Source organism: Stegastes partitus, unplaced genomic scaffold, assembly GCF_000690725.1.
Source record: "Stegastes partitus isolate 25-593 unplaced genomic scaffold, Stegastes_partitus-1.0.2 Scaffold82, whole genome shotgun sequence".
In the NCBI taxonomy this organism is placed as follows: Eukaryota; Metazoa; Chordata; class Actinopteri; family Pomacentridae; genus Stegastes; species Stegastes partitus.
The window spans coordinates 48867-76335 of NW_007577813.1; the positions used below are offsets into that span (position 1 = coordinate 48867).

General features: G+C 41.9%; 2 protein-coding genes across 3 annotated transcripts in view; both read right to left on the reverse strand.

Annotated features, from left to right (window-relative positions):
* Positions 1-5994: 5994 nt before the first annotated feature.
* On the reverse strand, positions 5995-8383 carry foxa2 (forkhead box A2). The gene is made up of 2 exons (XM_008276856.1): positions 8296-8383; positions 5995-7597 (listed from the first exon to the last, which is right to left on the reverse strand). Exons 1-2 carry the CDS (start codon positions 8365-8367, stop codon positions 6422-6424), a joined length of 1248 nt encoding a protein of 415 aa, XP_008275078.1. The 5' UTR covers positions 8368-8383; the 3' UTR covers positions 5995-6421.
* Positions 8384-19848: 11465 nt separating this feature from the next.
* prkd3 (protein kinase D3) overlaps positions 19849-27469 on the reverse strand; it is a 46122-nt gene continuing 38501 nt past the window's right edge. For both annotated transcript variants that reach the window (XM_008276858.1, XM_008276857.1), the window contains exons 12-19: positions 26803-26855; positions 26302-26374; positions 25527-25633; positions 25216-25377; positions 24209-24307; positions 23859-24126; positions 23330-23415; positions 19849-21483 (exon numbers count right to left, since the gene is read on the reverse strand). In XM_008276858.1, the coding sequence (XP_008275080.1) occupies positions 21310-21483; positions 23330-23415; positions 23859-24126; positions 24209-24307; positions 25216-25377; positions 25527-25633; positions 26302-26374; positions 26803-26855 (1022 nt within the window). In that variant the 3' untranslated portion in view covers positions 19849-21309. The remainder of the gene's footprint in view (positions 21484-23329; positions 23416-23858; positions 24127-24208; positions 24308-25215; positions 25378-25526; positions 25634-26301; positions 26375-26802; positions 26856-27469) is intronic.

The following is a 27469-nucleotide window of genomic DNA, read 5'->3' on the forward strand; positions in this document are numbered from 1 at the left end:
GTAGCCAGCCTGACCAACACCTAACTTCATATTTAGAGCATGTGTAATCTCCAACTATTAGAATATCTTTCTACATGGTTGATCACACTTTTATTATCTTTTTTTTTTGCTGGATGCTTCACCTTCAGAAGCTAATCTCCTCCTTCCACCGTGGGGCCGAGCCTCACTCCAGTGCTCCTGAGAAACAAAAGCTTTTTTTTTTGACGGTCATCTCCTTTTTATCTAAAAAAAAAAAAGATCTTCGACCACCGCCCCTGATATCCAACCCGGCTCGTTCCCTTTGGAGAACTTGATTGGTTTGGTGGGGTTGGGGGGGGGAGACTGCTCCTCTTCCATTTGCACCATGACAGAGCTGTGTTGCAATACTTTACAAGGATAAACACTGACCATCCATCCACTTCCAGCCGTATAAAAGCAGCAGGGTAGTGAGAGGCACCCCGTCCTGGCCTGAATAGATTGCCTTTAGGTCATTGCATGTCCCACCAGCTGCTGCCTCACAGTACTCAATGGGCATTGTTGACGGACCTCTCTCTCCCTCTCTCCCTCTCTCTCTCTCTCTTTCTCTCTCAGGACATGAAGGAGTCCTCCACTGGAATGTCACACAGTCATGTCAGAAGAGTGCGGACACATCACAGTTAGCGTCCGCATTCTCACCCTGTCCATCTCTCTCTCTTTCTGTCTCGCACACATCCTCCTTTTCATCATCATCATCATCATCATCACATCAGCACACTTAGATTCACAAAATAACAGCCATCTTTTCAACATTTTAAGAGGAATGTGTCTTATTTAGCAACGATAAGAAGGGAATAGTGAAAGAAAACTAGAGGCCAAAGCAAAATGAAATCTTGCCTGTATGTTTGTATTATTATATCTAGAAGGATGTTCCAGCTCATGAGCAGGAAAACACACTTCTCCATGAGTTTGTTTCTAATCTCTCTTGCATATTATATTAAATCTCTATGAGGCACAACAAATATTAAACATGTATGTAAATAGCTACTCAAGTGTTTTAAAGAATAAGCAGAATTTGCAAGTGAGGAGAGCTTATTTTTTAAATTATATATTTTAAAGAATGACATTTATTAATTGTATGAAAAGGCCATCACAGAAACATAATTAATTCATACCTTTAAAACCTGCATGTGGTCCAGTTTAATTTAGGATCAGTTTTGGACTTTTTTTCTCTGCTGTTTTCATTGTATTTATTAAAAGCATCATTTAGAGGAGAGGATTTAAGCTAATAGGCTGAACCTAAACTTTGCATTTGAGGCCTTTTTTGAAACCCAAAAGCAAAGTTACCAACAGCTACAAGACAAAGTTACACACACATATAATTATATTGCTAAATATAAGGTGCAATTTTAGTTGTATTAATCTTTATTTTATTTTATTTCATGCTGCTGGAAAAATCAGGATGCAGAAATGTGTAGATTTATGTGCAAATGTATTTATCTATAAGACCTATAAATGTACATTATAGCTGATGATATGACAAGAGAAGGAGTGGAATTTGCTTTTTTTGGTTAGAAATGATCTCGCAGCTCACTTTATTTTAAATTAACATTTTCTTCATCCTAAATTATATATTTTAAAAACAAACAATTGCCAATAGTAGGAAATAACAGACAGCAATGACATCATGGCAATAGACCTGCAGTGCACATTCAATACAGGATAAAATATTAATATTATTATTATTTTTTAAACATTAACTGACATTTTTGTTTTTAATATTTTCATACAGAGCTTAATTTTTCTTCCTAAATGTGATCCTACATGAATTAAAATCTTCTGTTTTTAATTCCACACGCTGCTTCTCAAAATAGAAATAATAATAACTACCGCTCAGATTTTCTTCACCGGCTGCCGAGTGAACCGGGAGACGCGCACGACGGCGGCTGCGGACGGACGGACGGGACGGGACGGGGCAGCGGAGCGGCGCACCGGGACCTGCTCACAAACCCTGGGTGGCTTTCAGTTTTGACTTTGTGGTCCCTTTAATATACTGAGGGACGGCAGTTTGCCTTGCTAAGATATGGGATTAGGAGTATTTCTGGTGAAAGAGGAGTTAAGTCGGGCTAGTGTGGACGATCCCTCCCCTGCAAAAGGCTGAGACAGAATTACAGCTTGTTGGACCGGTGTCCCGCCGTCGCCATGGAGACACATCTACTTGGGTGTTCCAGTCCGCGGGGCTGCAGCGCTGCAGCGCCTCAAGGTGCGCCAGACGCCCTGCTGTGTGCAACGCCATCCCTGAAATAACGCTCCACCTGATGTTCATGCGCGCACCGACGAGCCGACTTTATTATTAGTGGATCACTAAAAAAAAAAAAAGATCCGCCTGTTCGCTCCTCTGACTGCGGTGCTCATCAAAAATATTTCACTATTATTTATTATCATTCCTCCTCGTTTCCTACATTAAAGTGCTGCTCTGAGTGGCAGTGCCATTACCCTGCTACAGCCAGTTGACGCCCATGGGTGGATGCGCGTATGGCTTATAGGGTACTGAGTCATTCCTAGAAAATAGAGGCCCAAACTCGCCTCGGCATTAAAATGCATCGCTGTAGGGAAAATGCTTCACTTTAAAGGTCTCCTACAATTATACTATTTAAAGACATAAAAGGAAAAAAGCGCCTATTGTTGCTGCAATACAGATAAAAAGAAGCTGAACTGTGATTAACAGATAATATGTATTATTATATGTATTATTTCTTGCTTCTATGCCTGCCTGCTTGTGACAGTTATTTTTGAAACACATTTTATTAATGACGGCCTGTAGCCGGAGTTAGAGAGGCTGCAAGAAAATAAAAGGACGCATTGTGTCTTTGAAAAAAATAGAAGGTCTGATTTTCAGGCCTTAATCAGAAAATATGCAAATAGTAACTGAAGAAATGCAGAGAAATTAGGTTAGCGGAGTAAAGAAGGGGAAAAAAGGATCAACAGGCCGGACCATCCTTTTATTCAGTTGCTATAACAACAGATGTGCTCGTCCATGGTGGAGCTGCAGAGGTATCTGATGGAGGCGCCTGTGTTAAAGTTAGGAAAAGGTGCACCGAGGTGGCCTCTGACAGGCTGGAGGTTGGATACCTTTGAACCGGTAAAGCTCCAAGAGGCCTGGGGACGTTTTTGGAGGACTCTCCATCTGCTTAAGATTTAGAAGAACTCGCTATTCAATATTTAAATACGACCTCCTGAACATTAGTTTATACTGTAAAGGCATAAGTGCATTATTATTATTATTATTATTATTATTATTATTATTATTATTATTATTATTATTATTATTATTATTATTATTATTATTATTATTATAAATCACGATAACATATTTTAAAAATTAAAGGATTTGTCAGTGCGCATTGCTTTTACGCATTTAAGATTTCCAGTTTCTGGATCAAAATAAATCCTGCAGCCTATGAAATTAATTTAATCCAAACCCCAGTCATCAAAGCTATAACCAGCTTTATGTATATGTGAGAACTGCTTATTAAAATATGGGCTACCTGCAGAAATAAATCAATCTAAATCGATTTTATAGACCCGGTCCAAAATAAAAGCAGCAGCAGCAGCAGCAGCAGGGTCATCGCTGCAGCAAAAGCTCCGTTCATGACATCAGTGCAGCAACAATGATATCAATCAGCCGCACACTGCAAGAAATAATCATCCTAGCAAGTCATCACATCCACATGGAGCCTCATTTGTCTCCAAACACATGAAAAGATCCGATATTTTGTGCTGCTTCCCGGTTTAAAGCATCACAATTTTTCCATGCTTAACTTATCAATTTTTACATTTTTTCCCAGAGAGCTCATCTATTTTTAAAGATGCTTTTGTTTTTTCCAACTGGTCCAGCAATGGAAACAAAAGGAATTATCAACACATCAATGCTTCGATCGTTTTGTTTAAAAAGGAAAAAAGGAACATATTTTAACAATGAATCAAATAAATCACATGTCAGTTCTTGTGCAGCAGCATCTCTCCATCATCATGCAACTCGGAAGACACAGAAACTTGCAGCAGCCTCTATCACACAACCTGCAGATCCCCTCAGCTTTTTGCACCACCCTGTCGTGAAATCCAATACGTCTCCTTTCTCATGAATTTTTAGGATATCAGCCTGTGCGGAAAACCCCCCCTCTGCGTGCACGCCCGGGGAATGGCCATTAAAAGCGTCTCTTTTCCCTGCAGCTAAATAATAAAGGTTTTTAAGAAAGAGAGCGTTATATAAAAATCAAAAAACTTCATACCTGTGCAAAATAGCCGGTGCTTGTTGTTGGCAAGCCACACAGGAGCCCATTGTAGAAGCTCGCCTTCTGCCTTCTGCAAAGGGCTCCAGACATCACGGCATTTATTTGAGCTCAAACTCTGTCACTGTTGACTTTAGCACAAAGCAAAGATTTCACTGCCCCGCTAGTTAAAAAAATGATTATTTTACAGAGATATCGATCAGTGTGCTATAAAAAAAAATCAGCTTAGCATTATATGTCTAAAATGAATAGAACGAAATTTAATGTCTGTGTAAATTTACAGAGCTGCGGCGTCCTATTCAAAGTTTACACTTGTGCAATTTGGTTTGTGTGTGTACTCTTCCTATATGTGGGCATAGCCTCCACTCTATTGTTTACTGGCTTTGTTTATTCGCAGATCACGCTGTTTAAAGTACGATCTGTAAAGAGGGTCTGGAGAATAAACGCACACTTTAGGCCCTACGTGTTCAGAAGTCGAAGGGGTGTCATTTGGTTATAAGGGGAGAGCAGAAATGTCCCCAAACTCTCCCCGGCCTTGGATTTGAAGCTCAGCAGGGGGAAGGAGCATGGCAGGAGGGGAGTTGTTGGAATCATTTGGACGACAACTATCTTATCTAACAAGAGGGGAGGGTCCGACTACTTTAAAAATAGGGAGTAGACAATGGACCCCCAGATTGTGGGGAGAGAAGTTAGAGCAGCACATTCAGGCGGCTCTGTTGCCAAATCAGCCCCCTTTTCCACCAACTATTCTCCTGCGCCACGGGAGGCTGTTTTATGTGACAATGACACTTAATCTTATTCACTGATCTAAACTTTGCAGTGTGTGTGTGTGTGTGTGTTGGTGTGACAGAGGGGCTGTTTATGTGTGGAACATGGGTGACTGACAGGCCTGCACGGTGTTTGAGTGACAGTTTTACTCATAATGTATGTGTGGGAATTTAAATGGTTCATTTAAAACATGTGTATTATGTGACCAACTCTTCCCACACATGCAGGCTGCAGAATTAGCCAGAATAAATTGAGCGCGCTTTGGCTGTTAATTGCTAAAATTTCTGCAAGAAACACACTTGGAGCAGAATTTCTTCTTTCTAAAATTCTTCTCTGGATTGTACTTTTTAAAAAATAAAAACTTTAATTTTAAATCGTACAAAGTTGCTGATGTGTTAAACAAACTCCCCTTTTTTCCTCCATAAATATCTCAATTTGTGTTTTGGATTAATGAGCATGTATTTGTTTTGTTTACATTTCCTGGGAGACAAATTGAGAGCATTGTTCCCGGTTCTATCCAGCAAAGCTACTAATCCCAGCTGTAAGTATGAGCCTTATTAGCACAGCACATGGGTATGAATAAATTCCAGAAATTTAAAAATAAATAGTGTGAAACTTGTTTCATGCGCTCACATGGAATTCGTGTGCGTAATTACGCACGCCTGAACCACGTCTAAGTGAAAAACAAGCACAGTTTATAGCTGGTCCTTCTCCTTCACAAATATATATATTTTTAAGTTGAACGTGTATTTTAATGGAACCTAATTTAAATTATTTTTTTCCTTTTAATATTAAATATATCTGCCCACAAGTTGTGATATATTCCGTTAAAAATGTATGTGCATCCTAAAAAGGAACAAAATGCTGTAAAAAACAAATAGTGGTGGAGACACTAATTCATCTACTACTACTGAGAATTCTATAATAATAATAATAATAATAGTAATGATAATAATTACACCGTCATATTCAGAAAACAAAACCAATAACACTTTAATATAGATTCTGTTCTTGTCACTACAAGAATACACATATACAAGCCATAAATAGGAATTACACAAATGATTGAACAAATCCTTGCGAGGCATTTAAATTCATTTAGGAATCCAGTTATGCAGATGTAGGCTATTATACAGCAACTTGTTGTTTGTCTTTGGGGTCCAACCTTGAAGCCGACTTCTGAACAGATCTCGTCACATTATCATTACTTTAATTATTATTATCAACATCCTCTCTCAAAATAATTAGGCTACGAACAAACTCGACAACTAAAACGGTGGGAAACGTCAAAAATATCTGAAATACATATTGTACACAAAGTCTATATTTTTTTGTTATTTTTTTTTTACAAATGTACAAATCGAATGGGAAGAAAGTCCACATTAGACGGAGGGGGGGACAAGAGTTTATGAGGAGTTCATGATTGGCCTGGAATAGACGCCCTGGTAGTAAGTTGTGTCAGGTATGGATGAAGAATCCAGGCCGGCTTTCCCCGCCATGGAGCCCATGGAAAGAGCTCCGGCCATGGGGGAGCCGTAGCCAGAGTAATGCATCACCTGCTCGTAAGTCTTTAGGTCCATTTTGTGATGCTGCTGCTCCGATGACATGAGGTTGTTGATGGAGAACGGGTGGTTGAAGGAGTAGTGGTGCTCCGGCTTCAGGTGCGCTTCGTGCGCGAGGACCGAGTGATGCTGAGACATGAGGTGCTGCCCCTGCGTCACCGGGGAGGCGGCGGTGTGCTCCGGGCTCAGGGCCTGACTCGTCTTCATGTCCGACAGGGACCTTTTGTGCTCGCTGGAGGAGGAGTTGGAGTGCGGGGACTCGTTGCCGTTGCAGCTCTCGGAGCTGCTGTTGGAGGAGCCGCCGTCTCCCGACTTGCGGCCGGAATCCTTTACGGTCATCTTCTTCTCGCACTTGAAGCGCTTCTGCCTCCTCAGGTAGCAGCCGTTCTCAAACATGTTCCCGGAGTCCGGGTGGAGAGTCCAAAAGGAGCCTTTCCCCGGTTTATCCGGAGACCTGGGCACTTTGAGGAAACAGTCATTGAACGACAAAGAGTGGCGAATGGAGTTCTGCCAGCGCTGCTGGTTCTGTCGGTAAAAGGGGAAGAGGTCCATTATCCACTGGTAGATCTCGGCCAGTGTCAGCATCTTACTGGGAGACTGCTGGATGGCCATGGTGATGAGGGAAATGTAGGAATACGGGGGCTTGGCGTGCGTGTAGCTCCTGCGGTAGGTCTTAGGGTCTCTGGACCTGTTGATGTTCGACTGTCCGTATATGGGGCTCATGGCGTTCATGTTAGTGTACGATGTCAAGGCGTTCATGGACGCGGGCTGCGCGGTCATGGGGCTCATACTGGGGCTCAGGGCGGCGCTCATGGCCGTCATGCCTGCGCCCATGCCGTTCATGGCTCCGGTGCCCGGTGACATGCCGGTCATGGAGGGACTCATGCCCGTGTTGACGTATGACATGTTCATGGAGTTGGCCGTCATGTTGGCAGTGGTGCTCATGCCGGACATGCTCATGTAGGTATTCATCGAGTTCATTCCCAGGCCCGTGTTCATGTTGCCAACCGAGGTGTAACACTGTCAATGAGGGGAAAGAGGCATTCATGAGTTTCAGGAGGCACTGGCATCACACACAGACACGAATTAAACGCAGGTGTAATTACTAAACACAGAGATCACATATTATCTAATCCTAAGAAAATCATTTCATTATTACTGAGTTCAAATAATTAGAAGACAGCTGCGTATTTTTGATGCGCAGTGGCTCGTAAAGGCTGAAGTGGCTTCCGCACGAAACAGCGTTAAAAATTAAAATCACAGAAATATTGTAAGTAATCCCGCTAGTGTGTGGAGTAAAAAAAAAAAGTTAAATAATCTGATAAAAATGTGCAATGTCGATGTAAATGTTTACACCTAATAAGACTGTGCTCACACGAAAACAGCGCCTGCAACACAAATATTTGAATCAATCTCCCCAACTTCAAACAGTACAGATGTTTATTGAGAGGAAACGTGACAAAAAAATAAAAAAATAATCATCTGATTTAGTAAAGACACCTATAGACTTATGAAATTATTATCCGAGAGAAAAGTTTCCCCCCCTACATGTCAAGCAACTTTGTTAGGATAGAGCGCTGCGTGGAGATGGGGGAGGATTTGGAGGCGCCTCAAGTCAATATTTGATCACAAAGTTAATATTATCTCAGGGCTAATATTGAGTTGTATAAAATGGGATCGGCTTTAGACGGAAAAAAATATATATTTAAGGTACCCACCTCGGGCTCTCCGTAGTAGGTGCTCCAGTCGGTGTGTTCGTGTCCTTCCATTTTAACTGCTCCAAGCATCATGGAGGACTTTTACAAAGCGTCTCCCAGCAGAGGAAAAGCCAAAAGTCTCTCTAATAGCAGGTGACTGGGGACCACTGAGTGTATTTAGGTCGTCGGTGTGTCCCTTCGTCGAGGACTGGCGCATGTGTGGTGTATGGAGCCAGCCGTGAAATGCGTCTGTCAGTGACTGGAGTTCAAATGACGCTCCGTGCTGCTTGTTAACGCTGTGATATAGCTCTGTGCGCTAGGCAAGCCTCCAATCCCTACTTCTACGCCTTGGGCCCTATTTGAATAATCTCCTCGCACCTAGGCGTGAGACTCCTCAAGCTTTCCCCCCCCACCACCACCACCACCACCCTCCTCCTCCTCCTCCTCACCACCACCACCACCCCAATTGTACACCTGCGCTGACTGAAAAGAACAGTTTCATATGAAAAGCTTCATTATAAACTAATCTTATTGTATTTTGGCCGGGGTTTAAAAGAGAGAGAGAGAGGGGGGAAAAAAGAGAGGGAACTATAAAAGGAATGTTTGGCAGCTTTTCCATGGTGCGCTTTTTCATTACGCACATCCTCCAACGTGCTTATTCCACTTCAGCTGAGCTAAAATCATAATCCATTTTTATTGCGTTGCGTTCAAGGAATTTATAACCTAAGCCCGCGTATAACTGTTAATTATTTTACACCAGCGACACTAAAGAACACGAAAACGGTTATAAATGAGATAAAGGCTGATCTATCGCTCCAAATCCATATGAAGGAGTGTTTTTTACGCATATTTAAACCGATAATTAATTCATGTTCCATACATTTAACAGCCTCTGTTGTATAAATTCAGTCACAAATGTTTGTGCGTAAAGTGGAACATCATATGTGTTAAACATCTGGGTTAACCTGAAGACCAGAATAATGATCTTATAGCTGCTGTGAGTCTGTTTCTGTGTCTATTCGAATTATTTCTGCATTTTTAAAACGGTTTCATTTGACAATGAAACTTAAAAAGCAAGAGAATAATAACACCATCGCTTTCCCTCAGTTTTAAAACCATAATGTTTGAATTAAAACTCTCTTGGTTCCACAACTTTGTCACTATTAAAGTGTGTTTTGCTAAATTAATTTGCCAATATTTGCCTTTAAAAAACCCCAATGTTTTAACCTGATTTCTTAACTTGAATGACTGTTTTTGAATGTTTTAATTAGTGTTGAATATGGCAGGAGTAGCTCCAGAGCGCCCTCTCTCGGGTGTTCAATCCAACTGGCTTCGTGGCACATGAGGCAGTTTTCAAACACCCGTGAAACATAATAAAATAGAGAATTTTTTGTTTATTTCTTTTGGGGAGTTTGAGGCACCAAATAGATGCAAAAATAATTAAAGTCATAATTAAAAGGGATGCAGCAATATCAAACTCCAAACTGTCTTATCCACATTTTATTTGCTGGAGTGAATATAGGCCCGGATATGTGCGTAAAAGGTCGTGCGTAAAAGGATGTGCGTAAAAGGAACGCTTATATTGGTTATTGTGAGACGTTTTGAATATTCTAAGTTTATGTTTCAGTGTGCCGGCCCAGCAGCAGCAGCAGCAGCAGCAGCAGCAGACGGGTAAGGCCCGGAGTGCTGAGGGCCCCTTAATGCTCGCAAAAAAAACTAAACCCTCCGTACAGTATTTGTATGACACAAACATCAAGGTGAGGCTGCAGAGCGGTGCCAGCCACGTGTCGGTAGTTGTACATCTATTTGACTGCATATTTACGCAAGAGCATAACTATCAGTATAGAGCCCCATTAGTAAAGGCGAGTAAACCTGTCGTGTTGACGAGGGACTAACACAGTCTGCTTAACTTGGAAATGAGATCATGAGAAAAAGCTCTGTGTGTTTGAGGATTTGGGATTGCACCGGCGGAGAGCTGGAGATGGTCAAAATCTGCGCTTTCTCGGCTGGACTCAGTCAACACAAGAGGTTTATTTTTTATATTTTCAATAATTAAAACCACAGTCCCTCAAATTGTGATGAAGCATTTAAAAACAAACAACCACCTCACATTTATGTATGTGTGGAATTTTATGTGCAATAAATGAGGCTGATGTAAAATATCAATAAACGCATCCATGAATCATGCATTTAAGTTCATATTTTAAAATACAAATAAATTCATGCAAACCAATTTCCTGCATATTCACACGTGCTCCTGTTGCATAAAAGTACACAAAAATAGGGCCAAAATGTCTACACCTCTGTGCGCACGTATACCAGCAGATCCATGACTGTGAGGGTTGCACAAGCATCTGTGGTGTTTTTGAATTTGGGGAAAAAATAAGGATACTTTCTACACTAGTGTGTAAACTTACCCAAAAACTGATTGTTTCTTTATAATAAGTGTACATCTATTGTATGCATTGGGAATAAAAACACTCAACGTGGTCATTTCATAATTACAGACAGAAATCGTCACCATTCTAAAATGGTCCTTGACCTGCATGACATTGTGTTCCTGAATGAGACATGTTGCTAATTCCACAGTTAATCATCAACCTGCCCGAGTCCTCTCACATGGGTGAAGGTCACATTTTGGATTTAGTCAAAAACAAAAACTTCATCTGGGGCCTTATTTCAGTTGCTCTATGGCCCTATTTTCTATTTCTTATTTACCCTCCTGGTGTATCATGTGCATGTCACTCCACAACAATAACTGCCCTCTTTACCCTCTCACATGAGGCACAAAAAAAAAAAAAAGTTGGGCAACATCTCTCCAGGGCTACAGAGGGACATCAGTCAGTATCGAACGGGCTCCTTGATGTCTGTTTGGCTTGTCGGTGCAATGAATCACACTGAAGCCAAAGTATTGGAAAACAACATCCATCAGATTTTCTTTTTAATGTGTTGCACAACTGAATGGCTTTAATATCAGAAAGAAACAAACTGTGTCAGCAAAGAGAAAATGTTGAGGTTATCGCCAAGAGATGATATTTAAATGTTGTAAAACAGTTAAAACACACCAAGATAATGTACAACAATGTACTTGCAACCAAAACAACAAATTAGAAACAGCACAAATCCAAACTCACTGCGTTAAACTCTGATTTAATTGTGCTAAACGGTTACACGGTTCCTGAATGATGAAATATTAGGGTGCAGTTGTGCAATAAAACACAAATGGATAAAGCATAAAGATGTTTTTTTTTGTTTCCTTTTACCATTCAGTGAGGTTTGGTTGTTTGTTCTTTAAAAAATGTTTCTTTACATTACGTGCAACACTTAAAAAGAGCATTTTTAAGTGTTGCACAGTCAACTCGTGATTAAATTATCTGTGTTATGTTACCTGGAACCCGTCTCCATTAAGCCTTTGTGAAGTGAGCAGCAGCTTTATAGCAAAAGTCCAGACAGTTTAAACTCCTACATCCATTAGCTTCTTTTTATGCTTTGGCTGATCTCATGAACAACAGATTTTCTTCCTCCGTTCTCTCCTCACCTGACTCAGTGAAAGCAGACGTCTCCTTACCTGAACCTGGCTCTGCTGGAGCCCTCTTCATGTATAAACAGAGTTCCTCCTCTCCACTGCTTGTTTGAAGAGAATCTTTCAGTGTTATTAAATTCATTAATATTGTGAGATCTTGACTTAACATTTAAACAGTCCAGGTATGTGTGTAGTGTTCATATTATACGTCTCATTTGTAAAGCACAAGGGTCAGCTTCAGTAGTATTAACTTGGCCATATTAATATCACTTGACTTGAGTTTAATCTGCAATATCTATGCATTAAAAAGTTCTTTTTTTAATTGTTAATTTCAACACATGAGTTAGAGTATCGTGATTTTCGGCTCCTGAATTCATGCTGCAACATGAACTAACTGCTTTGTCATTCCCAGCTTTCACAACCCTGAAAAATACAACGGAAACCACAACAGTGTCACAAAGATGACTCCGAGCACCCAGTACACTGCAGCTCATTGTCTTCTTGTAATATTCCAGAGAATAAATGCCTTCAGCAGACAGACTAACGGTGCGACCACCTCCAGCTACATTCGCCTCTCTCTTGATCAATTAGCCTCCGTGATGATCAGCATTTCACGCCTTCAGGTTTTCGCTCCTTTACTGGTTATGACAAGGGAAAACCACTAAGCGGTGAAAGTTTAATGACTCAGTTAAAGAAGTGAAAGCACAGCACCTACATGAGCGAGGCCCTAAAGTGACTCTGGGAGGTTTTCTTGGGTGCAGATTGGGGGATGGAAACGGGCCGATCTCTGCTCCGTGAGACGAAGGCGGAACTTTTGGAACATTCCTTCAAACACCCAGGAGTTGTTGGCGGGAATGTGTTAACTTTCAGCTTTCAAAGTGAGGATCTTTTTTTTTTTGTTTTCCCAACTGAAATTAAAAGATCCACTTATGAATGTCTGTTGTCTTTGTGTCACACAAAACAGCGCAGGGCAAAAGGTTAAGCATGTAATTCATCAAAATAAAATTAATAACGAGAGAGTCTTCCTCTTGGAAAGTGTTGGAAAAAAAAAAAAATGTTTGCTGCCAACTTGCCTGTGGTGACAGTAAACATTCCAGAGCCGGGCTGGAGTTTGGACTTGCCATTATCTGCCACAGCTGTGACAACGCCTGTTGGCTGCAGGTTTGTGGCTGGCCACACTGTGTTTACCTGGAAATGAATCTGAAAAGCGGCTGGACTGGGAAGGCACACAACCCAGCTAAATAAAAACTGAGAGTGGTCATTGCAACGAGATGCAGTGGGAGGGAGTCCAAAGTTATTGCGCTGGCCCCCAGTGGGTCAGGGGCGCAAACACAGGCGTAAACGCACTAAGGATATCCTCAAATACGCACCTTTTGATATTGAGAGGAATGTGGCGAGGAATGCCATTCGATATGTTTTTATGTTGACTGTATCCAGGGCATCGCAGATCCAATACTCGGCTCTTGTCATGTTAAAAGAGCCCGTGTTGACCGCTGCCCTTCATTTATCAAACAAGGTGACACTTTATCTATTGGACCACAGGAGTAGACGGAGGAAGGTGGGATCCTGAGAGATGCACGGATCAGATGACGCTAAAGAATGCATGTGCTCTAAATCAGAGTGTGTGGGGAGCTTTGATTGCTGCAGGTCTAAAACAGGTTTAGACACCGATTTCCTATAAGGAATTTTTTAAAAAGGGAATAAGGTATAATTATTGCTTTACTCGTGATTAATAAATCATTTACAGATGTGTTCTGAATGAGATAAAAGCCGCCGATAAGCCCAAAATGCTGGGTGTTACCATCCTCTAGACAGGGGCTCCATATAAATCTATATTAGCACCTTATTACCTTGATAACTGCACATTTGGTGGCTTATTTAACACTTTTTAAATAAATTACAAACATCTATACGTGCATTACTGTCAAACTGCTGGGATAAAAACCTAAAATTGCTGTTTTTCGCAACCCAAATATCCCAAAACTGCTCTTTTTATTGGCTGTAAATAATCTAAAATGTTTCCTTAACTATCAAAAATGCATTTAGGTGCAGCTTTAAAGAATTTTCTAAAGAGCACCTTGTTTAATTTTATTTAAAAACATCTTTACATGAAACATTTGGTAGTTATTTCTATGCATCTGTTAGATGGTGAAACCTTTCTGTTCCTGTGGATTATATTATATATTACACACACCTGCGCTCTGACACGGATCTCCTCGGATGCAACGTCTGAACTTCCCCAAGAAACGTGGCCGGGATGCGTATTAGAGCCAGAAGATTTAATATCACCAAATCAGCACATTGTTATTCATTAGTGGACCAACTGCAGAGTCAATACACATTTAATCACAGACTGAAGGCAATTAAAACAGGAGGGGGGCCAGTAGTGCTATGTTAATTAAAGTGCCAGGCTCCCATGGGAAGCTCTGTGTCTAAATATCACTACAATCAAGCGCATGCAATAATCCATGATGAGCTGTTGCTATCAGATGCCTGTCAGTGCGGACAAGAGGGCAAACCCGGCTTCGTGATTTAAAAAATAAAAAAGTTGTGTATCGGTAATGATTTTTCTTTTCTAAACCCAAGGATATCAACCCATCGGTCTGGTCTTGGTACAATGCGGTGAAACAGCGGGGTAAGGCACATCTCTGCAACGCTAAGTCTCCTCAAATCTACTGGACTGCAGCCAGTCGCTGAGAGACCTCTTGAGAAAACATGCACACACATCTCTACATCTGAGTGGTCCGTTTCCCTTTTCTTTTTCTTTTTTTTTTTCCCCCATCAATCACTCAGTCAGCCAGTGAGTGAGGTTTATATCTGCCGCCGTCTTATCTGTATTCCAGGCTGATGGGGAAATTCAAGTTTGGGATTACCTCTGACTGCTGACCCGAACCCATCCCAGACAACCGGCCTGCTTTCATTATCCTCACGCTTCAATGCGCCACGCAACAAAATCTCACTCTCTCCTGAGCGAGGAGTCACTGCTGGGGTGTCTAGAAAGGTTAAATGCGCCATCTTTGTTTTGCATACATGAGGATAGACATTTTAATGGAGGGTTTGTATCTGCTACAGAGGAGATATCTTGTACCATCTCCCAGGCAGTTGTCTCCTTCCTGTATGGACTGAGGGCCCATCCATATGCAGATGGCTAATTTATATTGTTTACAGAGGAGCACAGAGGAGGCCGACAACTCATGAAGAGGCCTGAAAGGGGGACTGCCTACGTGTCACCCCAGGAGCCCGGTGTTAAAGCCCGGCCCACCGCAGCAACAACATAAGTGTCCAATCTGTGTTTGCTTACCCGTGGACACCGATGGCTGAGTCCTGGCCTGGGGCCCGTAAATTGTGCCTTTTTTTTTTTTACGGGCCCTGACAGCTAACAGGCTATTGGGAACAGGGGCCCAATGACACAGCCACTCAACAGATTAGCACCTCATCAGCCTCCTGCAGCTTCGAACAAATATGGTCCCTGCCTCCTTCAAGATACAATAGGGCGGCCACCGCTAAACAGCCCCCCGACAAGAGAGCCCCCGCTCTTCCGCGGCCACAAAACTTCCCGGTCTGGTCTTTCTCTGGGCCACAGCTGCATCAAGGGGGCCTTTCCCCGGGTCCCTGAGCCCACCCCGACCCCAATTGGCAAGATGTGTGTATTTCAGGTGAGCAAATATTGCCACTTGCCTGAGAGTTCAATGGCCATCCCTTTTCCAGGGAGGAGGAGGGGGGTTGCGTATTGCGCCTGCCTGCTTTGCAACAGGGCTACATGTGGCCTCTCACAGCAACCGGTCCACAGGATGGGTCAGGGGGAATTCTCCAGGCACAGCTGGAGTCAACAAATCAAACATACCTATATAGCTCATCTGCATTTTCCCAGACGAGGAAACCATTTCCAGCTTTCATTTCCTCTCTCTGCAACAAAAGAGTGACTTGATGTGGCCCAATGAGGAACCACACACATAGATTTGACCTTTTTTTTTCTCTCCCTGCAGCACACACGTTAAAACTCTGATTAAAGCATTCTTGAACTACAATTCTAACACAACTAATCTATTAGGCAAAACATAAACATACAGAGGAATTCAAAGCTGATCTTGTCAACTCCTCGCCATGTTTTGGACACCTTTGTTTCCAATACACACAGGCTTAAGGTATAATGGCGTTGTGTAGTTGCATTCATTTGTCACTCAGGTCTTAATGTGGGGGGAAAAAAACAGAAAATACATGGCGTGCTGTGAGATTGTATTACAGATTGCAGTGTGTCTTGAAACCGGTGCCCTTTATCAAGGACGCAGGCCGGAAAAGCAAAGCAGTGTGGGTAGTTTGAGGGTCATAGTCGAGGCCACATGACTGAAAATGTGAAAACTGAGCCTAAACATACAACACTTACGCTGTAAAAGTTGGAAGTTTTGCTGCTTTACACTTACCTCGACAAGCTGTTATATTTTTAGCTTGTTCATTCCATTTAGCATTTACTGAAAATACACCGTAATGAATCACTATTTACTGGCCGCGGCTCAAAGGCAGCATTGTGAGACTGAAAGGCCACTGGCTGAATGCCACACCAACAAGTCCCTCAGATAAAGGCCAGCACATCGGCTAAAGAGTACAGGGCCGGCTTAGGTAAAGACTACAGGCCTGTGGCTGCAGCCAGCTGTGTATTGGGTCAGAAGATGATGTGTGAGTGCAGACTGCAGACCACCTTGATCACCCCCCCCCCCTCTCCATGGAAGTCAAACAGAAGTGTGCCGTGTCCTGGGAGGCCTTCTCTGCCATCACAGTGAAATGGAACTGGCCCAGAGAGCAAACAAGATCTCTCCTCATCTCTCCCCCAAGCCCAGACCAACCTTGTCCGGGTGATGGGTTTTTCTGTTGTTCTGTTTGTTTGCTTGTTTGGTCTGGAGCCCATGGATACCCAGCATGAGAGGAGAAGCGCAGGAATGGAGGACGTGAAGGAGGAGAGGTGGTTGTGGGTGTGGGTGTGGGGTGGGGTGGGCCAAGGATGCATGACACGCAGACCTCCCCTCGAGGCGACGAGAGACCTGCCGGGCGAAGCTGCTCGACAAATACACACAGACCCCAGGATCAGGGCAACAAAGGCAGATCGCTGCTTCTGATCCTTCAGCAGATGTTATTTGTGACAAGAATCTTGTTGCGCCGTCTTCATTCATGTAAATTATACGTCGACCTTTCAGATGTGTTCATAGTTTGCTCCATAAGAGCTGTGTTCAGTCGTGATAGTCATGGATTTACACAGGTGCCTTCTTAATGTCGTGGACTGTAACACACACGACTTGATGGTAACGTTTCTAAGACTTTACAGTCATCTTAGGGTAACCAAATGCTAAACTGTTTCCAGAAATCTTCAACAAACTAAGAGTTCCTTTACTGTTTGAGTGGATTAACCAACAGAGAGTGACACCTTCTGGCAGCTAAGAGAACTGTATTCTGACTTCAATGAAGGCAGTTACTGTATGTAGTGCATGCATTGTCCCCACATGACTTCATCTGAGGGATGAGGAGCCTGTTTGACATTCAGTTTCTTCCATTTTGATAATGTAGGTTCATAACATTATGAACTACACATGTAGCATACTGCAAGTAAGTGTCTGCTGTTAAGGAGCACCGTCAGAGCTTGTAGCTGTGTGGATGATTGTACACTCGCCTTGAAGGTTGTGCTTAAAAACTCCAGCACAACTTATTCTTTAAAGTTCCCTTGCACACACGTCTTAAGCCGAAGTGAAATAAATACTCAGATTTTGTACTTAAAAGCACCAATACCACAGTGTAGGAAAGCTTTACTACGAGTAAAAGTCCTGCATTTAAATTATACTTAAGTGTCAAAATATACTTAGTGTAGAAGTAGAAGTAGAAGAAAAGCGTATTTCAAAATCCATCCATTATCTATACACCGCTTAAGGGTCACGGGGCCTGGAGTCTATTCCAGCTGACTCAGGGTGAAGGCAGGGGACACCCTGGACAGGTCACCAGTCTATCACAGGGCTACACTTAGAGACAGACAACCAAGCACACTCACATTCACACCTACAGACAATTTAGAATCACCAATTAACCTCAACATGTTTTTGGACCTTGTGGGAAGACGCCGGAGAACCCGGAGAGAACCCACGCTGCACGGGGAGAACATGCAAACTCCACAGAGGGATCCCGGGTGTCCTCACCAGGACGCAAACCAGGGACCTTCTAGCTGTGAGGCGATAGTGCTAACCACCATAATGTAATCTAAAAAATTGTATTATAAATATTGGTGCATTAATGAGTGAAACTGATAAAAGTGATTCAACTACTTTGTCATTTCTCTGCAGGGTAGCTTGTGAATTTAATTGACTTAAGTTTTATCTTAACCTGTAATATTGCAAAATAATGTCTTTGTTGACTATATTTTGTATTACTAAACTACATTTGCAGAGCATTTTAAGTTATCAGATAAATGTAACTTTATAAAAAGTACAATATTAGCCTCTGTAATGTAGTGGAGAAGAAGTATGAAGAAGCAGAAAATGTAAATACTTGAGTGAGTACAGGAAACAACAGCTGTACATGACTAAAGTACTTGAGTAAATCTACTTTTCACTGCAGGCTCCAAAACTAGTGAAATACTTTACATGCAAAAGTTCAATAACCTGAGAAAAAATCTTTAAAGTGCTTCTCCTCTTAACTTAAAAATCCAGAATCCTCATATCGAGTTTATAAATTAAACAAATAAGTAAACAAAAGATGTTTCCTACTTTGGATGCTTACTGGCCACAGGTACAACAGTGGACAAAATATTAGGAACACTTTCAAATGTACAGTGTCCACTACATCACCACCATCCACTATGACCTCAATAATAAACAAAAGGTAGAGTTATCACCTTTTTGACAACAAAAACTGAAATGCAGAAGCTTCATTAAAGTTCTTGTACTGGTTTGCATTAGAGATGTACCCAATAGAGGTGACATGTGAATGTATTCTCCACATTTCACTTCTGTAACTTACATACAGTTCTGTAACTTCCATCGAAACTAGTGGTGCTTTCACAAAATAATTTATTAAAGGCTGACATTAGAGAACTATGAGTAATCATGAAACTAACAGCAAAGTATGTTTGAGGCTTTAAAGGAAACACAGACGATTAAAAGCTTAAACCTCCTTCCAGCCAGAGGAGGGAGACATTGCCTCTATTTTGTCTGACACGCGTCTTTCCTCATCGTATCCTTAAATTTGACGAACAAAAGCTACATTAAATTACAAGCTACGCGCCAGAGGGCAGTTTGCTGCGGTCACTACTGAACGTTCAAAGAGCAGCTCGGTGGACTCGGCGGTGTTGTTGTACTTGGATCTGCTCAGTGTATGAACGTCTGTCTCCCCAGCAGAGGTTAATGGGGTCATCTGGCCTGCAGAGGAAGCCCACATCTTGAAATCATTCCGACTAACTGATAGAGGAGAGCAGTATCGAGTATCTTTACCAGAGAGAGAAAGAGAGGAGAAAAAAACCTGATAGGACTGCAATAAGGTTGATTGCTAACAGGGGTCAGTTGATATCAAGGGAAGCTTCACTTCAAACATGTTTCTAAATTCATGACAGCTGTCTACTCTCTGTAGAGGTTTATGGTTAACTGTACCTTCAAACAATAGACCCATTCACTGGAATACGACGTTTTATTCATACGGGCTGGAGTTCAACACGCACTTGATACTTGAAGGGAATCTGCGATAGCTTTTATCGTGAGCGATTTCAAAGTCCCTCCACAAACCCCCGCGCCGCCTCCGCCGCCGCCACCCTCTTTAACTATGTCATTACTCCCTTGTGGTGATCGACTGGCTCGGCGGGCTGCTCGGTGCGGTGCAACAATCACATCCAGCTGCCGAGAATGGGATCTGACACGTGAAACCGCTACACACAGTCGCTCACACATCACGACGCATCATACACAGAAACTACAAGTCGGGGCTGCTACAAATCCAGAACCTGTTATGCCTCATTTATGGTGAAGTGCTTTATAAATACACTTCACTCGCTATTGTTAAGAGTCAGAGCTTCAAGACGTGCGTTTCATTTACAGTTGAGTTTTTATTCCGTTGGTATGTACTGAAATATACAAAACACTGACACCTGCCAATCCAGCGGCAACAAAGACAGGAAAAAGGACAACAAGGACACCGGAACATACTCCCAAATCACACAAACAGAGCAAACTACACGATTGTAGTCTTACAAACTCCCACGTGAACCAAAATGTCAATAGTTTCTACTTTGCCTACTGTCAAACAGAAAGGATGTTGAGATGGTCCAGACGACATGAAAAAAAAATGAGGAAATCAACACCGATATTTTGTTCTGTGTAAAACCTGGGCTGGCCACCTCTGGCGATGCAACGTTTCGGATCATCAAAAACACACACATTCCAAAAAAAAAAAAACTGGAGGTCTTCAAAAGTCACATTCAAAAGTACAGAAAAAAAGGGGGGCACACAAAAACATGATCGTTGCTTGTTTTAACCTATTGGCTCCATTATTGCATTTTCAGGGTGATGCCCTTCACAAAGAAAAATAAAAATTCACAATGTTAATCAAGGAAAACGGTTTGGAAACACTTCAAAATGTTTGTTTACATATTTGGTCAGGGTCTCTTGGTCTCTTTATCCAGGAGAAAGTTGATAAAACTTACACACTACAAGCTGCCACTAACAGTATTAAAAAAAAAAAAATACCTGCTGGGATTTGTGCCAAAGCAGCTGTATACTGTGTGAGCTGCATAAACTTTCCACTGATTGTCACTTTGCACTTGTACTGGAAAAGCAAAAACAGTTTTTGCTTCGTGTAGCAGCGAATAGTGTTTCTATTCTATTGCTATGTTCAATAGTAATATAGTGCAAAAACCTACCACAATTACTAAATACATTAACAAAAACAACATACAAATACATGTGATAGTTCCAGTTTCAAGCCAAAGGACAGTCTCACAAACAGTTCAGAAATGAGAACAAACGTGTGTGTGTGTGTTTCATTCTCAGACTGTAAATCCCTTGTGAAAAGTGCCCTTTACTCCTGGCGTTTCTGATTGGCTGATCTCCTCTCTCACATCCAGCCACTACTGCTCAAAGTTGTCCAAAACTGTGTATACATTAACATTATTAGCTAGTAAGTTCGTGTATTTTTTGCTTGTGATTGCTCTCAAAAATGAACAAAAATGGAGCAAATCCATGGAATGTTTTCATGCTATAGAAAAAGGAAGAGAGACCACCCCCCCGTCCTCTCCTGACAGTTTCTTAATGCGTTTCTGGGGCGCGCATCTCCACCTGTTCGTAGCGGTGCATGACGCTACAAATTTTGTCGGGTTTTTCCCCCCACGTTTAAAGCCTCTGGAGAGTAATTCTCCACCCGATCGGCTTCTCTCTGTTTTCACAACAAACAGTTCAGGAGGGAAAACCTGCCGCTCCCAAAGCTTTATGCAAAAAGTCCCTGTGACAGTCCCTGGTGCTTGATGAGTGTGAAGTAAGCCTGCTGTGCCACTAGGGGTCCTCTTCCATGTCATCCAGGTTGGGAGCCATGATGAAATGTTTGGGGTAAACAAGACTGTGCTCGTCCGCGTACTCCTCCCAGCGGGCGTCGTCGCTCTCGTGGGTGATGTAGCGCTCGCCTCGCCGCGTCTCGAACTCCCTCAGGTCCAGCCATGTTTGATAGTCCTGAAGAAAAGAGACGAGCACCGTCAGTACTTCAGTGGTAGGAGACTGATCCTGACATGTATTGATTGGGAATAACTCTGCTTTGGTATTTCTGCTACTTTTCCCTTTAATTTACAGGTTTACACTACATGACTTAGCCACTTCCTTTTTATTTTTCCAGAGAAAGCTGCACCAGCCAATGTGGACATTCACAACAGTAGTGTGTCAGGGTTGCAGGACTATACAGTCGTCCTCAAATGTATTCATATCCTTCCATAAAAGAAAAGGCAAAACTCACAATAGTCTTTCAAATAACTAGAAACTGAAAAAAGTAATAATAAATAAAAATTTGCTAAATTGTAATTTGGTGGAATAAGACATTGCTTTTGAATTGTGGTTGAAAAGAATAATTAAAAAAAAAAAAAAAAACCTGTCAACAAGTGCAGAAATCTGATTGAGAGTTACAGAAAACACTTGACTGCAGTGATTGGCTCAAAGGGTTGTTCAACAAAATATTAGTTTAAGGGTTCCATCGTGCTTGGGTTTGTTTTTTTTATATTTCTGTTGAACCACAATTCAAAATCAATGTCATGATTTTCATTAAATTTTTATTTACTATTATTTTTGTCAATTTAAACTTATTTCAGTGACAGTTTGTTTTTCTTTCTTTATTGGGAGGGTATTAATACATCTGAGGATGACTGTAACTGCAGACTGATCTTTTTCTGACTGTTATTTGGGGCAACCTTCATAATTCAGCATTCAACATCCTTTTGTGGGCATGAACTGCAGCACCACTGCCCTACTCAGTGTAATTGCACATCACTTGGCGGTGAGTTACCGTGGTAACCCACCAACCTCATTCCTTTTACTCTGCTTGCACCTGCTTGTCTGTTATCAGACAGAATTGTCAACATGTTAAACTCCATTTCCTTTTTAGTAGAAAGTGAAACCTTAGACTTTAGTTGAAAAGAAATAGATATTCGAGCTGAGCTGCTTTGGCTGCTGTCGACCGTCGGTTATTATGTGCATCACTACTGCTTCACATTATGGGATATTTATGTCGCTGTGGTGTGTGATATATAATAGAATGCATATCACATACTATTGGGTTCATACCGTGGTTTTGGACATACAAAAAAAATCACTTATCATTTTCATGCACTAAATATCATGTTAGTGTAGGACTATGGGGGACTGTTGAACACTAACAGGCAGAGTGTTGACTAGAGGAGAGGCAGAAGTAGCTTGGTTCCTCTCAGTATTTTTAAATATCTTCATCATAACGGATCACCACAGAAACTTCAACTATTCTGGGGGAAATCCACGAGTTCACTTTAATGAGATATCAGCATATGTGCTGTTCTTGCCTTTAAAACATGATGACACAGAATCAAAAACTTCACTCACTTGAACTCAAAGATCATTTTTTTCTTTATATTAACTACTTTAAAACAAAGCAGAAACATAAACAGAACCCTCAGCAGCAGCTGCTCTTCATCCATTTTCTTAATATTTACATTTTCAAAATAGGAATAATGATAAATAAAGACTAAATCAAGTGCTTTGTAAATGTTGTATCTCACTTTTGACCATGAAAAGTGTGTGGTTTACACACTAGAGCTCTGTTTTTAAGCCTTTTTTGTATGCATTGTGGCAAATTCAAATTCAAAAGTCTTGCAGAAACAGCTATAAGCAGTTCCTGTTTGCACTGCAACTATTAATGTTCAGTCAACTGTCAGCAATACTGAAAGTAAACATGTTAAGATATAATGGTTATGAGGTGTAAATGGGTCAAGACCCTCAGAATGATTTTTCATACTAATTGTGTCAATTTAAGGGGAAGAAAAAAGAGCTAATAAGTCACCTGTAACCAGGGATGGCTGAGACACTTGTCCACGCTGTACCTCTTCCTCATCTTGACTTGGAGAAGATTGTTGATCAGATCTGTGGCTGTGAGAGAAATGTACAGACTGTATCAATAAACTAAACTTAGAAGGTGTATTATCTCATACAAGCCGCACAAAGTACATGACATTAAGACTTTTAAAAGGGCAAGACATGCAAATAAACAAGATCAAAGGTCACTGTAACTTCCTCACTTTACATCACAATCAACTCTTTCATAAGCTGCTTCACCTTGTTATGTATTTCATAATGTACGTGGGAGAAGCTGCACGTTGGACAGCCGGGGAGATCTGAAAGTGATTCATCTCAACCGCAAACAAAGAAAAGAGGCAAAAAGCTCAGACGGCCCAGACATGTAGGTGGGGAGGAGAGCTGTGGAGCTACATGTTTGACTGTCAGTTTGACTCTAAACATCCTTTGTGATGAAGCACTGGTGAATTCTGGTTGTGAAGCGAGGGAGCAAACAAACAAACGGCTGCTCTCCCTACCCTCCGTGGAGATGTCCTTCCAGGGCGTAGGGGGATACATGAAGGCAGCATTCTGGATCTGGTCGTTGATGTCCTCATCTTCGTTGAAAGGGAACGTCCCGCTCAAGCTGACGTACACGATGACTCCCACCGACCACATGTCCAGGGAGCGGTTGTAGCCTTTGCTGCGCAGCACCTCTGGAGCCAGGTAAGCCGGAGTGCCGACTACCGATCGCCGGAACGACTTCTCACCGATGATACGGGCAAAGCCAAAGTCACACAGCTTTACCTGTGAAAAGACAGAAAAGTTAACAGTCAGGCACACGTTCAAACAAACAGAGAAAAACATACAGAAATATATGTGTTCCTACCTGAGGAAAAGGCTCGGCAGAGGCCAGTAGTACGTTTTCAGGCTTCAAGTCACAGTGAACAATGTTTTTGAAGTGCAGATGTCTCAAGGCCACCAGGATCTATTGCAAACACAAGTCCCATAAGCACAGAGTTAGCTCCAAAAAAGTCCAGATGACAACACTGCTAGCTCCAGCGTCTGACTGTTTCAGAGTGTATGGTATAAACACAGTGCTGTTTGTATAATCTATGCAGTAGAAGCTATAGCGCTGCCATATGGAAAAATAGCAGCAATATAAGCATACTAATGCCCTTAAATACTTCCATCTTGACCAGTACCTTCACATAAAGACACATGATCTCATCTCATCATCTCATCTATATTCAGGAGGTCTGCCATAAGCTTGTGCTGCACGCATGTCTGCCTATGGCCCTGTACCAAAACCACAGTGCGCCTGGCTCCCCTATCCTGACCCTGACTTTGACAGAAGTCCTCCCGGCCACATCAGAGCCAGGCCCGCCGCAGCTAATGGCGCTGTTGTTAATGGCCCCGCTCCCGTTTGGGACCCGGGATCCGCGGAGGCCCAGGAGCCTGCTGCTCTTCTAATCAGGCCACAAAGCCACCAGCACACTGCAGGCTGTAATCCACAGCCAGGGAGGAGGCCGTGATGCCATGCAGACAGATCCCATAAACAATTCTCCCCAATCAGCTCACCACAAGAATAAACAGGCCCCAGAGCTGAAGCAGAGGCTCATCACACCCCGAAACAGGACACAAAGAGGGGGGAAGAAAGCTAGGGATGGAGCATTAAGGGAGTGGAGTTGAAGGAAAATGCAACTTAAAAGCTGATGCCGCATGCTGTAAACCTAATCGGACATCAGTGAGTATGATGATAAGCTGCTTTCAGACAGAATATGGTAACATGAAGCATTCGAATTAAAGCAAAGAAGCACATCAATCTTAAACTTGAAGAGAGGAAACAGACAGTGAGTGACGGGAAAAAGGGAAGAGAAGAGCAGCAGCACGGACCTGCGTGACGAGGAACTTGGTGATTCGTTCAGGCAGTTTGCTCTTCTCGCTCGACAGGATCATCTCCAGCATGTCGCCGTGCAGCTTCTCCATGACAACAAACACCCGCTCCGGCGTCTCGAACATGCACTCCAAGTTAACGATACCTGGGTGGTGCAGGTTCTGAAGGAAATCACATGAAAGTGACGTCTTTAATAAAGTCCTCAGCATGTAGTGTCTATCAAAAGGAAGCACGGCCTGTCATAGTGAGAGTACATGCTATCTATGAAAAAATGCAATTTTGTGCTCTTATTGATGGACTCTGTCATTACCTGTAATATGGCTACTTCATTCCTTAGCTGGCTCTCCTGCTTGGTAGGAAACCTCATCTTGTCGATTACCTTGATGGCCACATCTCTCCCGCTCTTTCTGTGTTTGCCTAAAATAGGAACAATGATTATTTGTAGAGCACTTTTTAAGAAGACAATTCGCAAAGTGCTTTTACATAAAGAAAAAGCAACATGTATAAAAAGTACAGGCAAACACTCAATATCCAAATACATACAATAAAAAATGGAAAAGAACAGACTGGGTCACTCTTGAAAGGTGTACTGGTAAAATTTATTAAAACGACGACATCACATGGGAATGAAGATAAAAGCTGAAGATAAAAGTAGATTAAGAAAGATAAAAGAGAGAAGGACGGCAGGTAGCACTCATAAAAAAAAAAAAAGAGGGAAAAGAAACGGGAGAAAATCTAGAAGAGAAATAACAGAGAACATCACGCAAAAGCAAGTCTATAAAAGTGGGTTTTAAGAAGTGATTTAAAAGAAGATACTGAGTCTGCAAGCTTTATTTCCTCAGGTAGGCCGTCCCAAAGCCGAGGGGCCCTCATCGAAAAGGCCCTTTGGATTTGAGCCTCGACTTTGGAACAACCGGGACGGACCCACCTGAGGATCTAAGGCTGCATGTGGGGATATATTAATCTCATAAATATTTGAGATCGGTATCATGAATAGCTCTAAACAGCCCATACATGCAATACAATTCACAGCAGAGCTGCAGTAAATAAAATGTAAGTTTTAATAATAAAGAAGAGAAGCATACCTCCGTACACGATGCCAAACTGGCCCGATCCCAGCACTTCATCAGAGAATATTTGGTACACCGAGGCAATATCCTGTGCAGATATAATTTACAGTGTTTCTTAATGACTTTATTATACTTTCATTTTGTGGAAATATTCAAGTTAACTTTCCATGCTTGAAACTGGCAATCGCAGACAGTTACATCATCTATGGTTTGGCAAAAACTGTTGCTCTTCCAAAATGTTTTCTGGTATTGCCAAATATTTAACTTTCACTCAATGCAGAAGTGGAACTCAGTCAAAAACCCCACGACAAAAAAAAAAAAAAAGAGGGGACTGCAGCTTCCCTATTTGTGCAGCATAAAAGCTTCCACTGGATGTTTTAGTCGAAGAAACAGTAGGATACAATTTCTAATCTGACCACAACAGCTACTTTAATAGCACACGAATGCTCGAATTTTGCAGGCTGTGCTGGGAAATTGTGCAACACCATCTCAAAAGAAAAAAGCGGCTCCACTTACCACATTCTCCTGGATCTGGCAGTTGGACACGGATATGCTGATGGACAGCTCTTCTGGAGGAGAAAACACATTTCCACATTCAGCAAACTGAGAAGCGCCACTTCACCAATGCAAAAAGCAGCCAGCGAATCCTTAAGTAATTGTCGTCAGAGGTGCATTGCTCACATACTAGTGTTTCTTTTTTTTCACAACCTTCAATCTTATCGCAGCTGCACGCAATAAGTCACAGCCCCGCATAATGAAGCATTTTATTACACAATAAATTGGCTATAAAATTGATCTGGAAAGCTATGTGTGACGGAACGGCGCAAATATGCAATGCATTTCAAAAGTGGGAATTTAGACAGCCGCAGGGGCTAATTCTGCATAGTAGGCAATGAATACAAAGTCAGAGATAAAAGCCGGCAGAAAACTCAATGTGATCATTTAGCTAATGCCGCACACAAAAATTTAATTTTAATCTTGGAAAGCATGCTTTGATTGCAGTTGATAGAGAGGACCACAGAAACTGCGCTGATATTTGCAAATTAAAGGATATTTATGACTTCATCTACTTACACTTAATGAATAAATCCAGATCTATGGAGCAAGGGTAGCTGAGGCAATGTGCTTTCATTTGTGAGTGGTGAAGTGGTTTTAACAATGACATAATGAGTCTCGTCTTCAG

Excerpts from the sequence above, each read along its gene's own strand:
- foxa2 (XM_008276856.1), bottom strand. The coding sequence starts at position 8,367 with ATGATGCTTGGAGCAGTTAAAATGGAAGGACACGAACACACCGACTGG. Across the intron at positions 7,598-8,295 it reads CCTACTACGGAGAGCCCGAG|TGTTACACCTCGGTTGGCAA; the intron begins GTGGGTACCTTA and ends CCTCATTGACAG.